The sequence below is a fragment of the Corvus brachyrhynchos genome, unplaced genomic scaffold (assembly GCF_000691975.1).
Source record: "Corvus brachyrhynchos isolate BGI_N302 unplaced genomic scaffold, ASM69197v1 scaffold246, whole genome shotgun sequence".
Taxonomy (NCBI): Eukaryota; Metazoa; Chordata; class Aves; order Passeriformes; family Corvidae; genus Corvus; species Corvus brachyrhynchos.
Window position 1 is genome coordinate 1,602,950 of NW_008238447.1, and position 15,389 is coordinate 1,618,338.

The 15,389-nt window shown below is 38.3% G+C and overlaps 2 protein-coding genes across 8 annotated transcripts in view; one reads left to right on the forward strand and one right to left on the reverse strand.

Annotated features, from left to right (window-relative positions):
- SLCO1A2 (solute carrier organic anion transporter family member 1A2) overlaps nt 1-15,389 on the forward strand; it is a 44,994-nt gene that overhangs the window by 8,897 nt on the left and 20,708 nt on the right. For 2 of the 7 annotated variants that reach the window (XM_017736719.1, XM_017736722.1), the window contains 3 exons: nt 4,398-4,463; nt 5,710-5,792; nt 7,068-7,113. In XM_017736719.1, coding sequence (XP_017592208.1) covers nt 7,090-7,113 — 24 coding nt within the window. In that variant the 5' untranslated portion in view covers nt 4,398-4,463; nt 5,710-5,792; nt 7,068-7,089. Of the gene's footprint in view, nt 1-4,397; nt 4,464-4,670; nt 4,930-5,614; nt 5,793-6,743; nt 6,849-7,067; nt 7,114-15,389 lie in introns of those variants that run through there. The other 5 variants (XM_017736720.1, XM_017736723.1, XM_017736721.1 and 2 more) reach the window with 4 other exon arrangements.
- IAPP (islet amyloid polypeptide) lies at nt 1,621-6,128 on the reverse strand. The gene is made up of 5 exons (XM_017736725.1): nt 5,832-6,128; nt 5,545-5,711; nt 5,045-5,141; nt 4,775-4,909; nt 1,621-2,144 (listed from the first exon to the last, which is right to left on the reverse strand). The coding sequence occupies exons 3-5, from the start codon at nt 5,122-5,124 to the stop codon at nt 1,946-1,948; spliced, it is 414 nt and encodes a 137-aa protein (XP_017592214.1). The 5' UTR covers nt 5,125-5,141; nt 5,545-5,711; nt 5,832-6,128; the 3' UTR covers nt 1,621-1,945.

The following is a 15,389-nucleotide window of genomic DNA, read 5'->3' on the forward strand; positions in this document are numbered from 1 at the left end:
AACTGGTTAGACAAAGAGGAGCTGAAGACAGGTGAGACGGTCCCCCTCTTCTCTCTCTCCCTGGTTTCACTGATTTAGGATATGAGTTACATTTTTCAGTATTTGCCAAATAGTTTGACCATGCTAGTGTCAAATCCACCAGATTCAAGAGTGCATAAGGCAAAAATCGATGTACCCAGTTCCACTGATCCTGTGCATGGGAAACCTGTGCTTTGTTGGGGTTTGTCAAATGGTAGCTGAAAAAACAAAATCTGGTGCATAAAGCATTGCTCATATTCCAGGTTGGGATCAGCCTAGAGATCACCATCCACCCCCAGGGAACGACTCCATTTGGTTAATCCTCTGTACAAACAATGTCACAGTGACACTTCAAAGACATCCTCTCACTTTCTCATTTATTTTCTGAAACACAAATATTCTAATTGAAAAACAAATTAAGCATACGATGAATGTGCAACAAAACTCAAAAGTAACTGGAATTAAAAGCATTTCAAGCTGGCAGAAATATTAGACAGGTTTAATACCATATAAATGGTTTTCTCAATAAAATTCAGAATTAATATCCATTAGAACATTAATAAAGGTTGAAACTTTCCTCAATAAAGAGAGTACTTAGTAACTCTTTTACAGTAGGAATTCTGTGCAGTAATGTTTTTTCCCCTGTATTTTTTGTGAAATGAAGTGAATATGCCATTTAACCTTGAACTTAGCAAAAATGTTTCTATTTCCTAAGTATACTTTATAACAGAAAGAAACCAACTGAAGGCAGTTATTAAACTTTAATTTGCTTCTCCAGAACTAAGGTTCTGCTGAATGTTTTTCATAATTGGACAATAATGTTTTTCAGACAATAGTGAACCCTTCCCTGAGAAAGTGTGGACAAAACAGCCGTTCCTGTGATATAAGATGTCACCTCTATGAAAATTTCCTTAACAATTGAAAGGAAAAAACATATTTTTTAAGCCTGCACTGATTCTGGGCTGAGACAGGAGAAAATAACACTGTCAGATTCTCATTAAGGTCTGCCCATCTGTAAAATAGTTTCCCTGGATTTTGGTAGGAATGTAAGTATGCCAGTGCAAAAAATTACCCAGTTTCTATGATACATTTTGGTTCTTGAACTACTCATTGTTTTTTTCTCTTCCCTTCGTTATTTTAGTTCAAGGAAAGGAATACCCAAGGACTGGAGTTTCTGCTAGGTTGTTATCAGAGCTTTATCTCATTCATATTTAAAAGCACTTATGCTCATTATGCTTACATTTCACTGATACCATCTTAAAGTAAGAATTGCAAATCCTTAAAATCCCCTGCTCAGTAGGCACAGAGGTCTGTGCTGCAGCACCACTTTTCCTTGATTGATGTATGTTGTAGTGGAAACAGACCAGTCAGTTAACTGCACAATTGTATGATTATGGTGCACAATGCAGCATCTTTTCTCATCTAGCTGTTCCTTCAGTTGTACAAAACAAGATGCTGTAGATGTTTCAAAACCAAAAGATTCTTCTGTTGTACTTTCATTAGGACATAACTTTTGCTAGCATTCTGATATTTGTTGTTCTTTAATTAAGATGATTTCTTTCTCTTACCAAACTGTGACTATAAAGACATACACATAATGGATTATCTTTTTAGTCCTTTTAATAATAATAATAATAGTAGTAATAATAATGATTAAAAACCCTGTTGCAATTACTTTTCCATTTATTATCATGATAGATTTTTACAAAGGAATTTAATAAGCACAGATTTTTGGAGTTCTTAATGGAGTTGAAAGAATAGCCTATGCATGTTGTTGTACATGCCTAGTGGAATGGTGAACATAAATCACATACCCACACACAGACAGAAAACAAGGCACTGGTAAGACTGTACAAGTAATAAATGACCAAGAGGTTGTTGATACATTAAAAACCGAGATTCTAATGAAAACTGTGTCAGCAGCCATCTAAACACCGTAAAGCTGTGCATGGTTTTGGGGTTCTCTGCTTAATAGCCCTGCTGTGTCCCTCTTTCCATATGTGTTGGAGCCCACGTTTGTAGGTGAATAAACCGCGCCGATGCTGTTGCTGGAGCGGACCAGGAAGTCGGCCAAGCGCTGTGTCACACATGTGGCAGTGTTGCATTTCCTCTTCTCCAGCTGGTGACTGCCAAGATGAAACAAAGAGAGCCAAGATGAAGTCAAATGATGAGCAATCGTGTGTGCCACTTCTCATAGTCACTTGAGCTCTGCTAATGTGGGAGTTCTTTTAATATGTGCACAAATACAAGAACATTACAATCTTCCCACCACCTACTTTGTGCCTGAAAAAAATCCTTGTGCTGGGTGTTATTATCAGTTTTAATGATGGGGGTTATTGAAATGCAGAGACCTGAACAGTCATATGTCATTTTTATTGATATCCTGCACAGCAGTTTATGACATCTAGAAAACCTGTAATGATAGTATAGGTAAGACACTAAGTGAAAGCAATGACTAAATGTTTAACTTTCAGCTGAACTTCTAAATCTATTTAGAGCTCTTGCTGATATCATGAGGATTACTAACATAATGATAATCACTAACATTTATTTAGTTCTCTTGTTCCCACAGAATCATATCCCTCTCTCACTGAAGTGAGTGGTAATATTCCAGTCCACATCAAGTGGATTAAACCCAAAGACTCTTTCTCCCAACTGCACCACGTATCATGAGAGGTAGCAGGCATTGCCAGCTTCTGCCAACTTCATTACCACTTAGGATGGTCTTTAGCTCTGTCCCTCTACCACTTAGCTCTGACTAAACAGAGATTTCATCTACTGAAAATCTGCCCCATCTTTTTTGAAACACCAGCAGCTTGAAAGTTCTGTTGTGGTGGGAGAGAATCATTTGCTGAATGATACTTTAAAGAGCGTCCATGGAAGAATCCATATCTAAAAAGAACATTTTATCATCTGAACCAACAGACCATTTACAGAACCACATGTAAAACTTATGTAGCATGAGGGTTTTTTTTTAATCACAATAAAATGGTTAGCTTGAGAGAGCTTGGGTTTTCAAATTTGTTTCTTAGACTGCTGTGTTGTTCCTTCAGACAGAAATACTGGCTTGCTGAGATTGCCTACTGAGTTATTGCTGATTTTCTTGGATGTCTTCATGCTGATATAGCATGAGTTAGATATTAGACAGTGGCTAAAATTTACTGTGAAGAGCAACAATTTCCCAGTTTCAAACTCTGAGCAGTTACCAATATGTTCCTTTGCTTATTGATTACTAAATCTGTAATCTAAAATGTCATATTTGAAGTTATTTGTATTGATGTAAGAATCCAAATGGAACAGCAGCTGTGAATGTCTGTATTATACTGGTTCTTCATTAGCAGATGGGCAGCAATTTTTAAGCAATTAATATATTAAATGTGTAATTGCATTAAAAGAAAATGGTTGGATAGGGCTTGATATAACCTCTCATTGATGTTCATGCATCTTTCTATTGATTTTAATCAATTCATTTACATACGAGGTTCAAAAAGCAACTGGTTCTCATGGAGATCCTGCTTTGTTTGTGGAGGCAGAATTCTCTATTTCCTTAAAGCTACAAAATCAGGGCCTGACACCCCAAGTTCAAAACTCCAGCCCTTACAGGAAGCTGCTGGGTTTCTATCTCGTGTCTGGCCTGGCTGAACCCACCAACTCTTTTAGCTGTGTGGTCTGTAGCCTTTAAATAAATATATGCTGCCAGGAGAAAATTCACCCGGTGAGACACGGTTCTCAGCCCCAGAAAGGCAGATAAGGCACACCACACTCATGAAAGTGATGCCTTGTGTTTGAGCATTGCAGTTATTTTGGGGGTTTTTATTTTTTTCTAAAGTGATAGCTGTAAAAATGTGAGAACTTCATCTCTATTATAAAAATACATTGGAAGGTACAAAAATTGTCATATAATATTATTTTTAATATATGTATTCAGAGAGAGAAGAACAGGCAACTATATATACATATGTATTTACTGAATTTATCCATAACAGAATTGTCATTGAAAGACATTCACTCAAGAACCTGACAAAACTAGATGAACTTGAAGGTCTCTGCCAACCTTGATGATTCTGTGAAAAGTAGAATAGTTCAGTGCTGCTTATCTTTTAGTACAAATTGCAAATACATCTTGAAATGTTTTTTATTCATTAAAAAGTTGCCTGAAATTGAATTTATGAATTTATAAATGAGAATGTATTTCAGACAAGTTAAATTCTATCAGAACCAATTTCTTATTTTCCTTCTTCCCATGATTAAATTCATATTTAATTCTGTGATTAAAAAATTGCTTACTTACCGAAAGCATTTGTACTATAAAATAACTCCATTCTAGCAGAACAGTAGTATTGTTAAGAAGGCTATGTTTTCTTTTTTTTCCCCTTCAGGGCTTGGAAATCTGACAAAGTTTTAAAAAAAAGAAGGAACTTTCAAAATACACCGTTCTTCTCAAGGTAATGTAGTATTTGCAGCCTTTGTAATTTATGAAAGTGTTATAATTATAAAGTGATTAAATGATTTGCAACTTTGTCCCTGGATTTCACTTTCTACCCTGAATGCTTTGATCTTTATGTTACAGAAAAGCTGATCTTTATGCTTACAGGAAAGCTCTATTTAGTAGAAGGATATTTTAATCTCTTTTTTTTTTTTTTTTTTTTGAGGAATAACAGCAGAAGCAGAGTCTCAAGTGGCAGTATATCACTGGAACAAAGTTTGCTTCATGATTCAATCTGATATGACTGGAAGAAACAAGGAAAATCAATACCTTTTTGTCTTTGCTGCTGGTTGTTCTGGCATTTCCTCACTAAGTCCTGAGAGTGTATGCTGTGACATTACAGGCAACATCCATCCTTGTCTCTTGGAAGTACTATCAGATAGATCATCAGCCACAGACAGTAATCTTTGAACAACAATAAAATAGTGAGCTTGAAAAACTCTATTTTTGTATTATTTGAGACATGAAAGCAAAAGCAACTCATGCAATAATCCGATCTTTTCCCCTAAAAAGAAATGAACATGATTATTTATTACTCACTTCTCAATAGGTGTAGCTTCCAAACAGCTCAGAGTGACAGAAAGTGCAATGAAGAAAACTGACAGCTTTAGGTTGCACATCTTTCCTTCCAAACTTTCTGAAAAGAACAATGATTCAAAACTGAAAGCAAACCCAAATACTCTTCAGTATGTCCTATCATTGATGCCCATTCTGTCCTAAATCAAGAGCAGGTTTTTTCACAGGCTAGAGTGAGAAAAATGATCCCCTCAAGTTTAGTGAGACAATTCAGTTTCAGAAATACAGCTCTCAGCAGTAAATGCTTGTTTTCCAGACAGTAGTTTCAATCCTATCCCTTCTCTCTGGGTTGCATTGCCCAGTCATATCCCAGTTTCACATTGTGGTCCCCAGTGCAGTTTACTCTGAAGTTGTCTTAGCCTTTTCCTGAAAAATGCTCTCGATTAATAATAGGGAATATTGTGCTTTTCTAAAGCACATCTGTTGCACTGCAGGTAAAGTAAGAAAAAGGGGAAATTATTTACCTTTTTGTGGTCACGGATCTGACTGGAGAAGCCAGCAAGCCCTCTTGGTTAGCAAGAAGTGTGCATGCAACGATTCCACGCTTGCATCTAGCTCTGGAGTATCCTTTTCCCTCTTCCTTTCTGGCAAGTAATACGGCTCTTATATATCCTTGACACCTTTCTCAGCTCTGACATCAGGCAGCACAGAGAGACTGTCGTTAATTCCGATCCCTATAGACAGAAAGTGCCCCAGAGAGGAGCAGAGGCAGGTGGGTCATTATTGCACTAGTACATCAGTAAATATTCACCTGGTGTATGCAGAATGCCCTCATGAAGGTACTGCAACAGCATATTGCACATCAGGAATGTAGCCTCAATTTTACAGCTCTGATAAGGTGCTGAGATAATATTCCCCGTGGGTGTTTTCGAGGGCTAAATAAGGTAACAAAAGTTACAAAGAAAGCCAGAGCAAATGAAACACCAGGCCACTGGTAATCGAAATACAAGAAAACATATCTCGAAAAGATGGAAAAGTTAAAGCTGGGGAGGTTTGTTGTAGAATATAGATCAAAAAGAGAAGGTGTCTGAAGGGATAAAAGCTGTATGACGAATAAGAAAAGAGTGAAAGTTATTTAAATTGACAGATAGAGTTTTCATTCAGGGTAACACAGTAGAAATCATGTACATTTTTCAGTCAAGTCTAAATGTGAATGAAAATTCTGTCACTATTAAAGTAAAATCTCATGTTTTACTAACACTGGTGGATTCTTTGTCATGCGAGAAAATTGGCTCAATTAATACTTTTCAGAAAGCAAAGACTAGGATTAAAAAGCCAGGAAATGTCAATATAAAACTACCTGTGCAAATTTATTTCTCTAGTATCATGGAGTATGGTTCAGGGGAAAATGTACAGTTTTTAATAGACTAAATCCAGTGTTAATGAATCTGACTGCAGATTTCCAAGGATACAACTAGAACCATTTTCCTCTGATTTCAGTGGAAATTAGGCAAATCCCTTTTTTTTTTCCCTGGCCTGTGTCTCCTTAGTTTCTGCTAGGTACCCCAATACCTTTGGAAAACAGGTCTTTTAATTATTTATAGAGGTCAAGGTTCTGGCACAAAAGCTGAGCAAAAGTTCTCAGTGATAAGAAGTTACCATGTACATCTTTTCTATTCCCAAGAACAGGAATTAGTTGCTTCAGTGCCAAGTCCATTGCCTTAACTGGAAACCCCCTTCTTTGTTGGTTTAGTCTGTAGTACCAGATTTTCATTGCAATGGCTCAAGTTCTAGTGTTGGCTCGCTTCAGGCATCTGTGCTACTTGAGGTGAATACAGAAGGAATATTTAGCTGGGGTAGTAGCCTCTTAACTTGATTACAACAGTCGGCAAATAAGACTCTAGAAAGTGACAAAACGCTTTGTTGATTGTTGTACATGTTGCTTTGGGGTTTTTGTGTGTAGTTGTGGTTATTTTTTTTTTAAGGGGGTGCCACTGCTGGATATTGCTCTCTGTTTTTGATATGATCATATACTTCTTTTCACCAGGTTCCTGTTATCCCCTCTCTGGATGGACAGTCCCAGTGTGAGAGAAGTAAGTACAGTGCTTTATCTTCACCATGACAGTAAGTTTCGTGCAACATCTGAAACAAGTTTATCTCTCCAAAGACTCACTGTAGAATTTGACTATGATGAAATAATATTCTGGTGTTACTTTCACTTTAGCAATTTCACTCCTCTGAAATGAAGGCATGATAAAACCCATTTTACAGAGATAGAATTGTGCTGAAAAGCAATTATACAGATATTTGGCTGGGGATTGACACCAATATTCTCTGCTTGGCTATTGGACTTGAAAATGCCTTGGTGTGCTTTTTCCTGGGTGGAAAGAGATCTGTGTGCCACTGACACTCAGCAGTGGTCTTTATGCTCAGCCTATGTGAGAGATGTTGTTTCAAGTCCTGAAAAGCAATGGATAGATCATTTTGTGTTTAAGATTTCAAAAGACTGAACTGAATACTCAGAATCTCTTCTGTTTTAAGGCATCTAAGTGAGTGGTTTCTGTATCAAAATTTAATCAAGCTACGGGTTGAGAGAAATAAAATGAAACACCAATTTTCAAATAAATATTGATCCCAAATTCTAACTGCAGCTGTCCTGCAAGTGGACTGGGGGGAGCCACTAATGCTTTGAGAGAAGAAGAGAAAGGCTGCTTCTTGAGTGCATTGTAGAAATGAAAGTAGGCTCATGATGTCCCAGGAGCATTGCCAGCCTCCTGGGCCACACAGCCTCTTGGCAGAGTCAGCAAGAAGTCTATCCAGCAATTAGTCACATGTAAAGTTAACAAAATTAAGGTATTGCAGCTTCTCTTGCTAGTTTTCTTGAGCAGCAGTAGTGTTTTCCTACACAAACAGGAATGGAATATGAAATTGTGGAATCTCTTTGACAGCAGAACAATTCATAACTCAGATTTTAAGATGCTGAATACTATGCAGTTGGTGCCATTCAGTGAGTGGTTGGAAAGCTATTTTTACCAAAGTTCCTTAACCTTGATCTTAGGAAAAACCTTTTATTACTGTGCATGACAACTGTTATAAGCATAAGGAAAAAGAAAATCAAGTGTTCTCATTGAAGAAATCTGTGATCAATTCGATTCTGAGTAGTTACATGGTAATTTTAGATATTTATACTAGTGTTTAAGTCTCTGTGCAAAGATTTGTCTAAAAAAATGTGCCTATAAGAGGGCTAGGTGACACCATAGCTGAGGTTTAAAAACAATCCAGAAGACATATTTTCCCAATGCCCTGGCTCCTTCTGGAAACTACCTACACAATGTCTGGAATTGCAAAATGCTGACCATGCTCTGCACTGGGATGTACTGGCATCAGAGGAACAGGGAACCAGCCTTGTCTCAAGTGTCTGCTGCTTTTATATCCTGAGCAGTGGGATTTGAATGACTAAATGTGAGATGAATAGGGAGGCCATTCTAGTGCCTGTTTCTAATGCAGAGGTCTAAAACAGCTTAGGTGATTTGTGCCTGTTTCTCCTTTTTGCCTACAAAAGCAGCCTTGGGTGACTTGCTCAGGTGCAGATGTTTACACTGTGGGTGTCTAGATGCAAATAAAATTAATTTCATCAGGGATGCTTCAACTCTCTTATGTTCTCAGTGCTTGAGGTTTAAGGTTGTCTCCCTCATTCTCACATTTACCTTTTTCTTAGGCTATTCTTGGCACCTGCTGGGCAGCTGGTTCCCACTTTTAATGGCTACTTTTCAATGTCTGAGCTCTACATTTGCTTAATAATGTTAATAAGACATGTTAAGACTCTTTGTAATGGATGTGGATGTATCTGTCCCATTTGTGAGTGTCAGAGCCATATTACCTGTTGTGGGCACTTCCCCAGCTGCTGTACAGCTGTGTGAGGCAGATGTCTCTGGTAAATTATGCTGTTGCTCAGTTACCAGGAACTAGAAGTGTGTGAATAACTCATGGACTAGTTGGCCTGTTGTATCAAAACAGAAATAAGTAAGGTTTAGGCATTACCTTGCAATGGGTTTATTTCACTTTTTTGAGTAAACTAGCAATCAGAACAGCAGCAGCATTAATACACATCAGTGTAAATACTACCAGTAACGACACAGAATGGTGCAGGTGTCACAGCTTGCAGCTGTTACCTGAGTTGAGCACAATGTTTAATGCAATTATTTCATGTTCATAGCAATTTTAGTAGCCTTTCATTCCTTTTAAATTAAGCTGCAAACCAAAAGTAAAGCATAAAAAAGAGGTTTCATTGACAGTCTCAGCACATCTAAAAAAGTCAAAGTAGCCTACATGGCCAAATGTGAAATCAGAAGATTTCTGCTGTCATTTTATATGTCCTAAAATATCCAGGATTGCCGTTCATGAACCTGGCTATCAGGACACTATTGTAACAACTAAAAGCTATGCGGGCCATCAGAGGGAGCGTAAAATCACGCTAGACAATTATGATTAGGGACCTTGATTGTTCCCTAAATTTTTACATTTGGATGGCAAAGTCTGAAAATTTTGGCTATAATGCTCTCTTCCCAGTATTTCTTGCTTGGTGCTGTGTTGTTGAATACTACAATGTCTGTACTTTCTGGTGCGTGGAGTGGTAATTTTCTATTGTTAGCACTTAAGCTGTGCGAACTGCTTTGATCAAGTAGTGTTTTATCAAATATGCTTTTGCTAGCACAACTTTCTTTGTTACTCCTGTTTCATGTGGGCCATTTCAGTGCTGATAAAATAAAAAGAGCTGTTCTTGTTGATCCCAAAACTGATGTTAAACCTGAGGAAGAAATATGTAAGAAGCAGCTGAGAAGTAAGAGGTGGAAAGTTCATCATTTCTCCTCCAGTGGAAAAAAAAGATGAGTCAGAAATGAGTGGTGTCCATCCATGGAACTGACAAGCAAATGGAAAGAAGTAATTTGGGTAGTTAACAGTGTTTTAAACCAACTTTTATGATGCACTTTGTTACTCAGCTCACAGAACAATGATGTAGCCTCACAGGACTATTGCTAATGATTGCTCTGAGAATGAGCTCAGCAGTTTGTGCTGAATCGGTGCCTATAGCTGGGAATCCCTCAAGCAAGAGAAATAAACTCCATGTTTAGATGAGAAAAGTCAGAATTGACAGCTCAGTGGTTGGTGAGTTATAGTTCCAAGTGCCATTCTTATGTACAGTTTATAGAGTTTTAATTGCATCCAATGATTTACCTTTGAATACAACAAAAGTTTTAACTTTTTGATTTTCTTTTCCCCTGTCTCTCCTGCAACCTGTTTCCAGCAGTTAAAAGCAAAAGCAGGACTCCATTTGGTTAGCAGTGTCACTCTCAAGGGCTCTAGACAGTGCTAATGGTAAATATGAATATGGAATAGAAATACTGTTCTTTCTTTCTCGTAGCCTAAGCCATCCATTGCTTCCTGCTATGCTAATTCCTATCAGTCACTTACATAGCAATTAATGTCTAAAAAGGTATTCAGGTTTCAAAGATACTGCTGGAATGTATACATGCCACTACTACAATAGTATAGGGAGTTCTCTAACACGTGTTGTATTCATGTGTACTTCAAAGCAGAACAAAAAGCCTTGCTAAAAGGAAGGGCAGGGTGACTATATCGAATTACAGAATCACAGAATGGCCTGGGTTGGAAGGGACCTTAAAGATCATTCAGTTCCAACCCCCTGCCATGGGCAGGGACACCTTCCATTATCCCAGGTTGCTCCAAGCCCCATCCAACCTGGCCTTGGACATTTCCAGGGATTGGGCAGCCACAGTTTCTGTGGGCAACCTGTGCCAGGACCTCACCACCCTCACAGGGAAGAATTTCGTCCTAATATCCCACCTTAACCTACTCTTTCAGCTTGAAGCCATTCCCCCCTGTCCTGTCATTCCATACTTTTATGAATAGTCTCTCTCCATCTTTCCTGTAGGATCCCTTCAGGCACTGGAAGGCCTAAATTAGGCCACCCCTAAGCTATTGAATGACAGACTGAAGTCTCTCTAAATGATCCTGTTAGGGAGAAAAGAGAGGAATTAAGCATGTGTAGAAGTGCTGTTTCTGATTTACTAAGTGTAACTGTGAGAATTCTCCACCCCTTCTTCCCCACCCCAGCATCTTACATAAAGAGCACAGACATCTGTAGAAGATGCAGTGAGACCAGGAACCACCCTCCATGCTCCCCAGACTTACTGCACTGCAGGTGAATCACTGGCAAGTATGAAGCAAATGAAATCAGTCACCTCTCTGAGAAACTGCTGGTTTTCATAAGAATTCTACACAGATTCATGTCAGCCCTTCACCCCTGATGCAGTGCATAACTTCTAACTAAGTTTTCTTTTAAACTATCTCACTTTTAAAAAATCACTTTTTTTTTTCTTGGCAAACTACTGCAAGAGAATGACAATCTGGCTTTGTCTTGAAACACTCTGAGTCTTTTAGATGATGCTGTCTTGACAGCTCTGCTATTAATAGTGGCATTTTCCCTGCTGTTTAAAAAGGAGACTTGTGATGAACTGAGAATCAGTCATGTTCGCAATAATTTTTCACTAGGGGCAGATGCAGTCTATGAGCTTACGTAGGAGAATTTACGTTGACAATACCATGAAACATTAATTAACTTATTTATGGTATGTCATCACACGTAGCTGCAAGATAAGATAGCCTTGCTTCAAAAAGAAGTGCAGTAGGGCTGAATTTACAGTGTGCTTGAATCATTGTATGTGTGAGTGTAAGACCTGACCTTTTCATTCTGCTTGGAGATGGGAAAAGACTTAGACAAGCACAAGGAACGTGAATCAGTACATGACATCATCTTTCTACTGTAAAAAGTCATTAACAATTCATTAGAAGTTCAGCATATGCATCTGAAAACATCTAGTGGATTTTTGGTCTGTTATGGTAGTGTCTTTTATACCAGATATTGCTGTTTCCTTCCATTTAGCAGCAAATCCACTTTTGGCTGAGCTCATCCTTGATACCAGAAATCAGGAATGGTGTGAAAAAGTCAGTAATTAAATGTGAGCTCTCACAAATAATGTGGGAGCTACAAGGGACATGGCTAGTTCAAAAGGTGCTGTTTCTTTTCAATAAATTGTTATTGAGCCAAATACCCAGTGAAAATTGAAAGGACTGCATCATTGTGAGGGGAAAAAAAATGAGGCTCTGGAACATTTCAGTCATTTACGTATTGAAACAATTTCATATTAACACATACTGTGCTAACGAATGATAAAATTTCAATGGGACAAAGTTAAAAAGTCACCTTATGAAAACATTTGATTCAGAAAAGAGCCTTGTGCAGAGCAGCAGAGAGGCACAGACTTCAGGACAAGCGTCTTTAAAATCCGTAGTTGTTGAATACCTACTGTATATTTAGAGTGGGTATCTTAAACTCTGCTTTTGATTTCAGAGTATTTTCTGTTGCATAAATTATTGTCTACATAGGTAGTCTTTTTTATTATTACTATTTTTCTTGATTTGCAGGATTCCTACATGTTTCCACTCCAGCTAGTGACCATGATTCTCATGACTGTAGGCTTGCTTTTGTTAGTTTTCACGGAGTTCCCACGGGCTGCAAATGGCTCATTTCACTTTAGAGAGCTATGACTTTGCCACATACCTATTGGAGTTGTGTTCATGCTTAGTTGTGTTAAAAAATGAGCAATGTTGGCAATGATTTCATGTCGACACAACATTTCATACCACTTCATGTAAATGAGGGTTTAACACATTCTCAAATTTTTTTAAGATGATGTCATAAGCATAAGCATTAAGTCATAAGCGTTATGATGTCATAAGCATTAAGATGAAGGCATAATCTTCATGGTTTTGTGGATCACTACAGCTCACTGCTTTAAGTCATATATCATCCTGCTGCCTTCTATAATACTCATAACAGTTCATAGAAGTTGAAAAAGCCACTGTTGAAAGAACCATAGAAGTTATCACCGTAGAGGTGAGGTATTTTTTATTAGAAAGTCTTAAAGCTACACTGTTATTTGAAGTTAGTATTTTAACTTTCACTGCCAAAAGACAATGTATATTTCATGCAACTTTAACCCTTCTGAGAAAGAGTATCTGCTTCAGGGGATCCTATGAAAATTTCCCATGTTTTAAAAATGAGATGTTTGCAGCTAGAAAGCCGTGCTCACAGGTGCATGCCAGGCTATGTGTCTGACTCCCAAAAGGTCCTGGATCTTCCACTCAGATGTTTCACACCTTTTAGGACTGACCTAAGTAAAGTGTGCCTAGAAAGGCCAGGAGTATCATCTTTAATCATCTAGCCTGATGATATCTCTGCACACAAAGCATGTTATCACACACCAAAAACCTTGTGGACTTGATGGATAGTGAAAGTGAAATGTTATCAGGTTACATAAACCACTGATTGATGAATCATAGGTAATGTCATTTTTTCAGAGGAAAAGACTCCAGAGTATTGAATGAGAGCTTTGGTGGATGGATGCTGTGTTTATTCCTACTGGGTCCCTTGTGGAGACACTTAGGCAGAACTCTCCCAGCACCTACGCGTGCACACAATCTCACCTTCACAGGTAGTTACAAACAGCCACTCACACACACAGTCTGTGCACGAACAGGAGACAAAAAAGTGAGATGGGTTCTTTGCATGCAATTCCGAGGTGTTTAATGGCAACACACTCAAAGGGGGCAGAGGCAAGAAGAAACAAAACCGAAAGCCCAGGCCAATTTTATCCCAAAAAATCCCAAAGGCGGGCAGAGCATCCAAAACCAATAGTCTGAGGGCTAGGGGGCAGAGGAAAGGTTGAATGACATAACAGGAGCCAATGGGAAAAGGGATGGGAGGGGGGAGAGGGCCAGTGACCAGCAGAAGCTGGACAAAGGGAGAACTTTCTGGCCGAGTGTTGTAAGGAGAGACCACTTCTAGGGCAACTTGGGGGGTGTAAAGTGGACTCACCAACCGCAACACCAGAGAGACTTTGAAGCTTTGAACTTCCAGTCAACCTGCAGTACATTCGTTCCTATAACTTTTCTCAAAGTTCATACTTGAGACAATTTGCCTTGTTAGTGGAAAGCTGACGACCTGATTACACAACAAATCCCTTTGTACTTCAACTAGGAGGTACTGCCCAAAAGTATATAATTAGGCTTTCAACATCCTGAAAAGCTGTTTCGACAATTGAAACATTTATGTTTTCTAACATTTAATACTGGAAGTTTGTACAACAGAATGTCTTCTAGACTTGCAGCAAATTTTATGAAAAATAAAGAATTTTATTTCTTCATAAATTTTCTGCAAGGCTAGAAAGCATGAATATGCTTTGCTAAAACAAAAGCGAAGTCCCCAAATCCATACAAGTGCAAATCAATGTGCTAAACTGCTTTCTTAAGGGAGAAACTGTTATGACAGTATCACTGGTTTAAATAAATAACTAGTTATGAAACCAGACCGCAATAATATTTTGCACATATGCAGTATTATCTTCAAGGTAGGGTCTGAACACTTTCTAGAAAGGTCTATTTATTGTTCTTGTGTAAAAATTGAGGCAATCATGAGTTGAAGGGGATGAGTAGAGTTGATGGCAGGGTTGAGGATGGAAGATAGATCTGAATTTTCATTTAGCCTGTAGCTGACATGAACTCTGTTGAGGTGAGAGGGAAGGAAATCTTACTGGATGGTCAAAGTAAATCTGAATTCAGACTCAAAATAGGCAGAAAGTTTTGTGCCTGTCTGTATTTCTGCACATACAGGGGTAAACATCACCCTACTTTTTTATTAGATGCAGGTGGATACTTTTCTACCTGGTTTGAGTAGACCAAGGTTTTACCTATGAGTTTATTCACAGGTCACTACAATGAGGCCTTGTGGCTCCTCATGATTTACCTTAGTTTGGTATAAACACTGCCTAAATAAATACATTTTTGATTAATAGAGAATCAATTAAATTATTATATCTTTCCTTATTTTGCATCCTGCTTCTCTTTCTTTTGAGAAAGTAGGTTCACAAAGTATCTTGAGCAGGGTTTTTTGCATTTATGCAGATGCTGGAACGCCAATGAGCAGGTGAAACAAGTGAAAATGTTGTGAAAGAGTCTTTGTTGTGAGGTTCCTATGCTCAGTTCTGCTGGTCTGTTCAAAGGTTGAAATTTGCAGTGGAGCTTTTGGAGTGTGTATCCAGAATAGGACACAACCCTGAGAAGCCAATTCTGTGTTGTCCTTGTAAGAAATTCTCCCTGTTAACCTCCATTTGACTGGGAGGTACGTGGCTATTCAGCTATCACAGCTCTGCACTGCCAGAGAAGCAGGTCTCAGCAGACACTTCTGAGAAATAAAATGGTTTTAAACATTGCTCTGAATTCAGCTCTG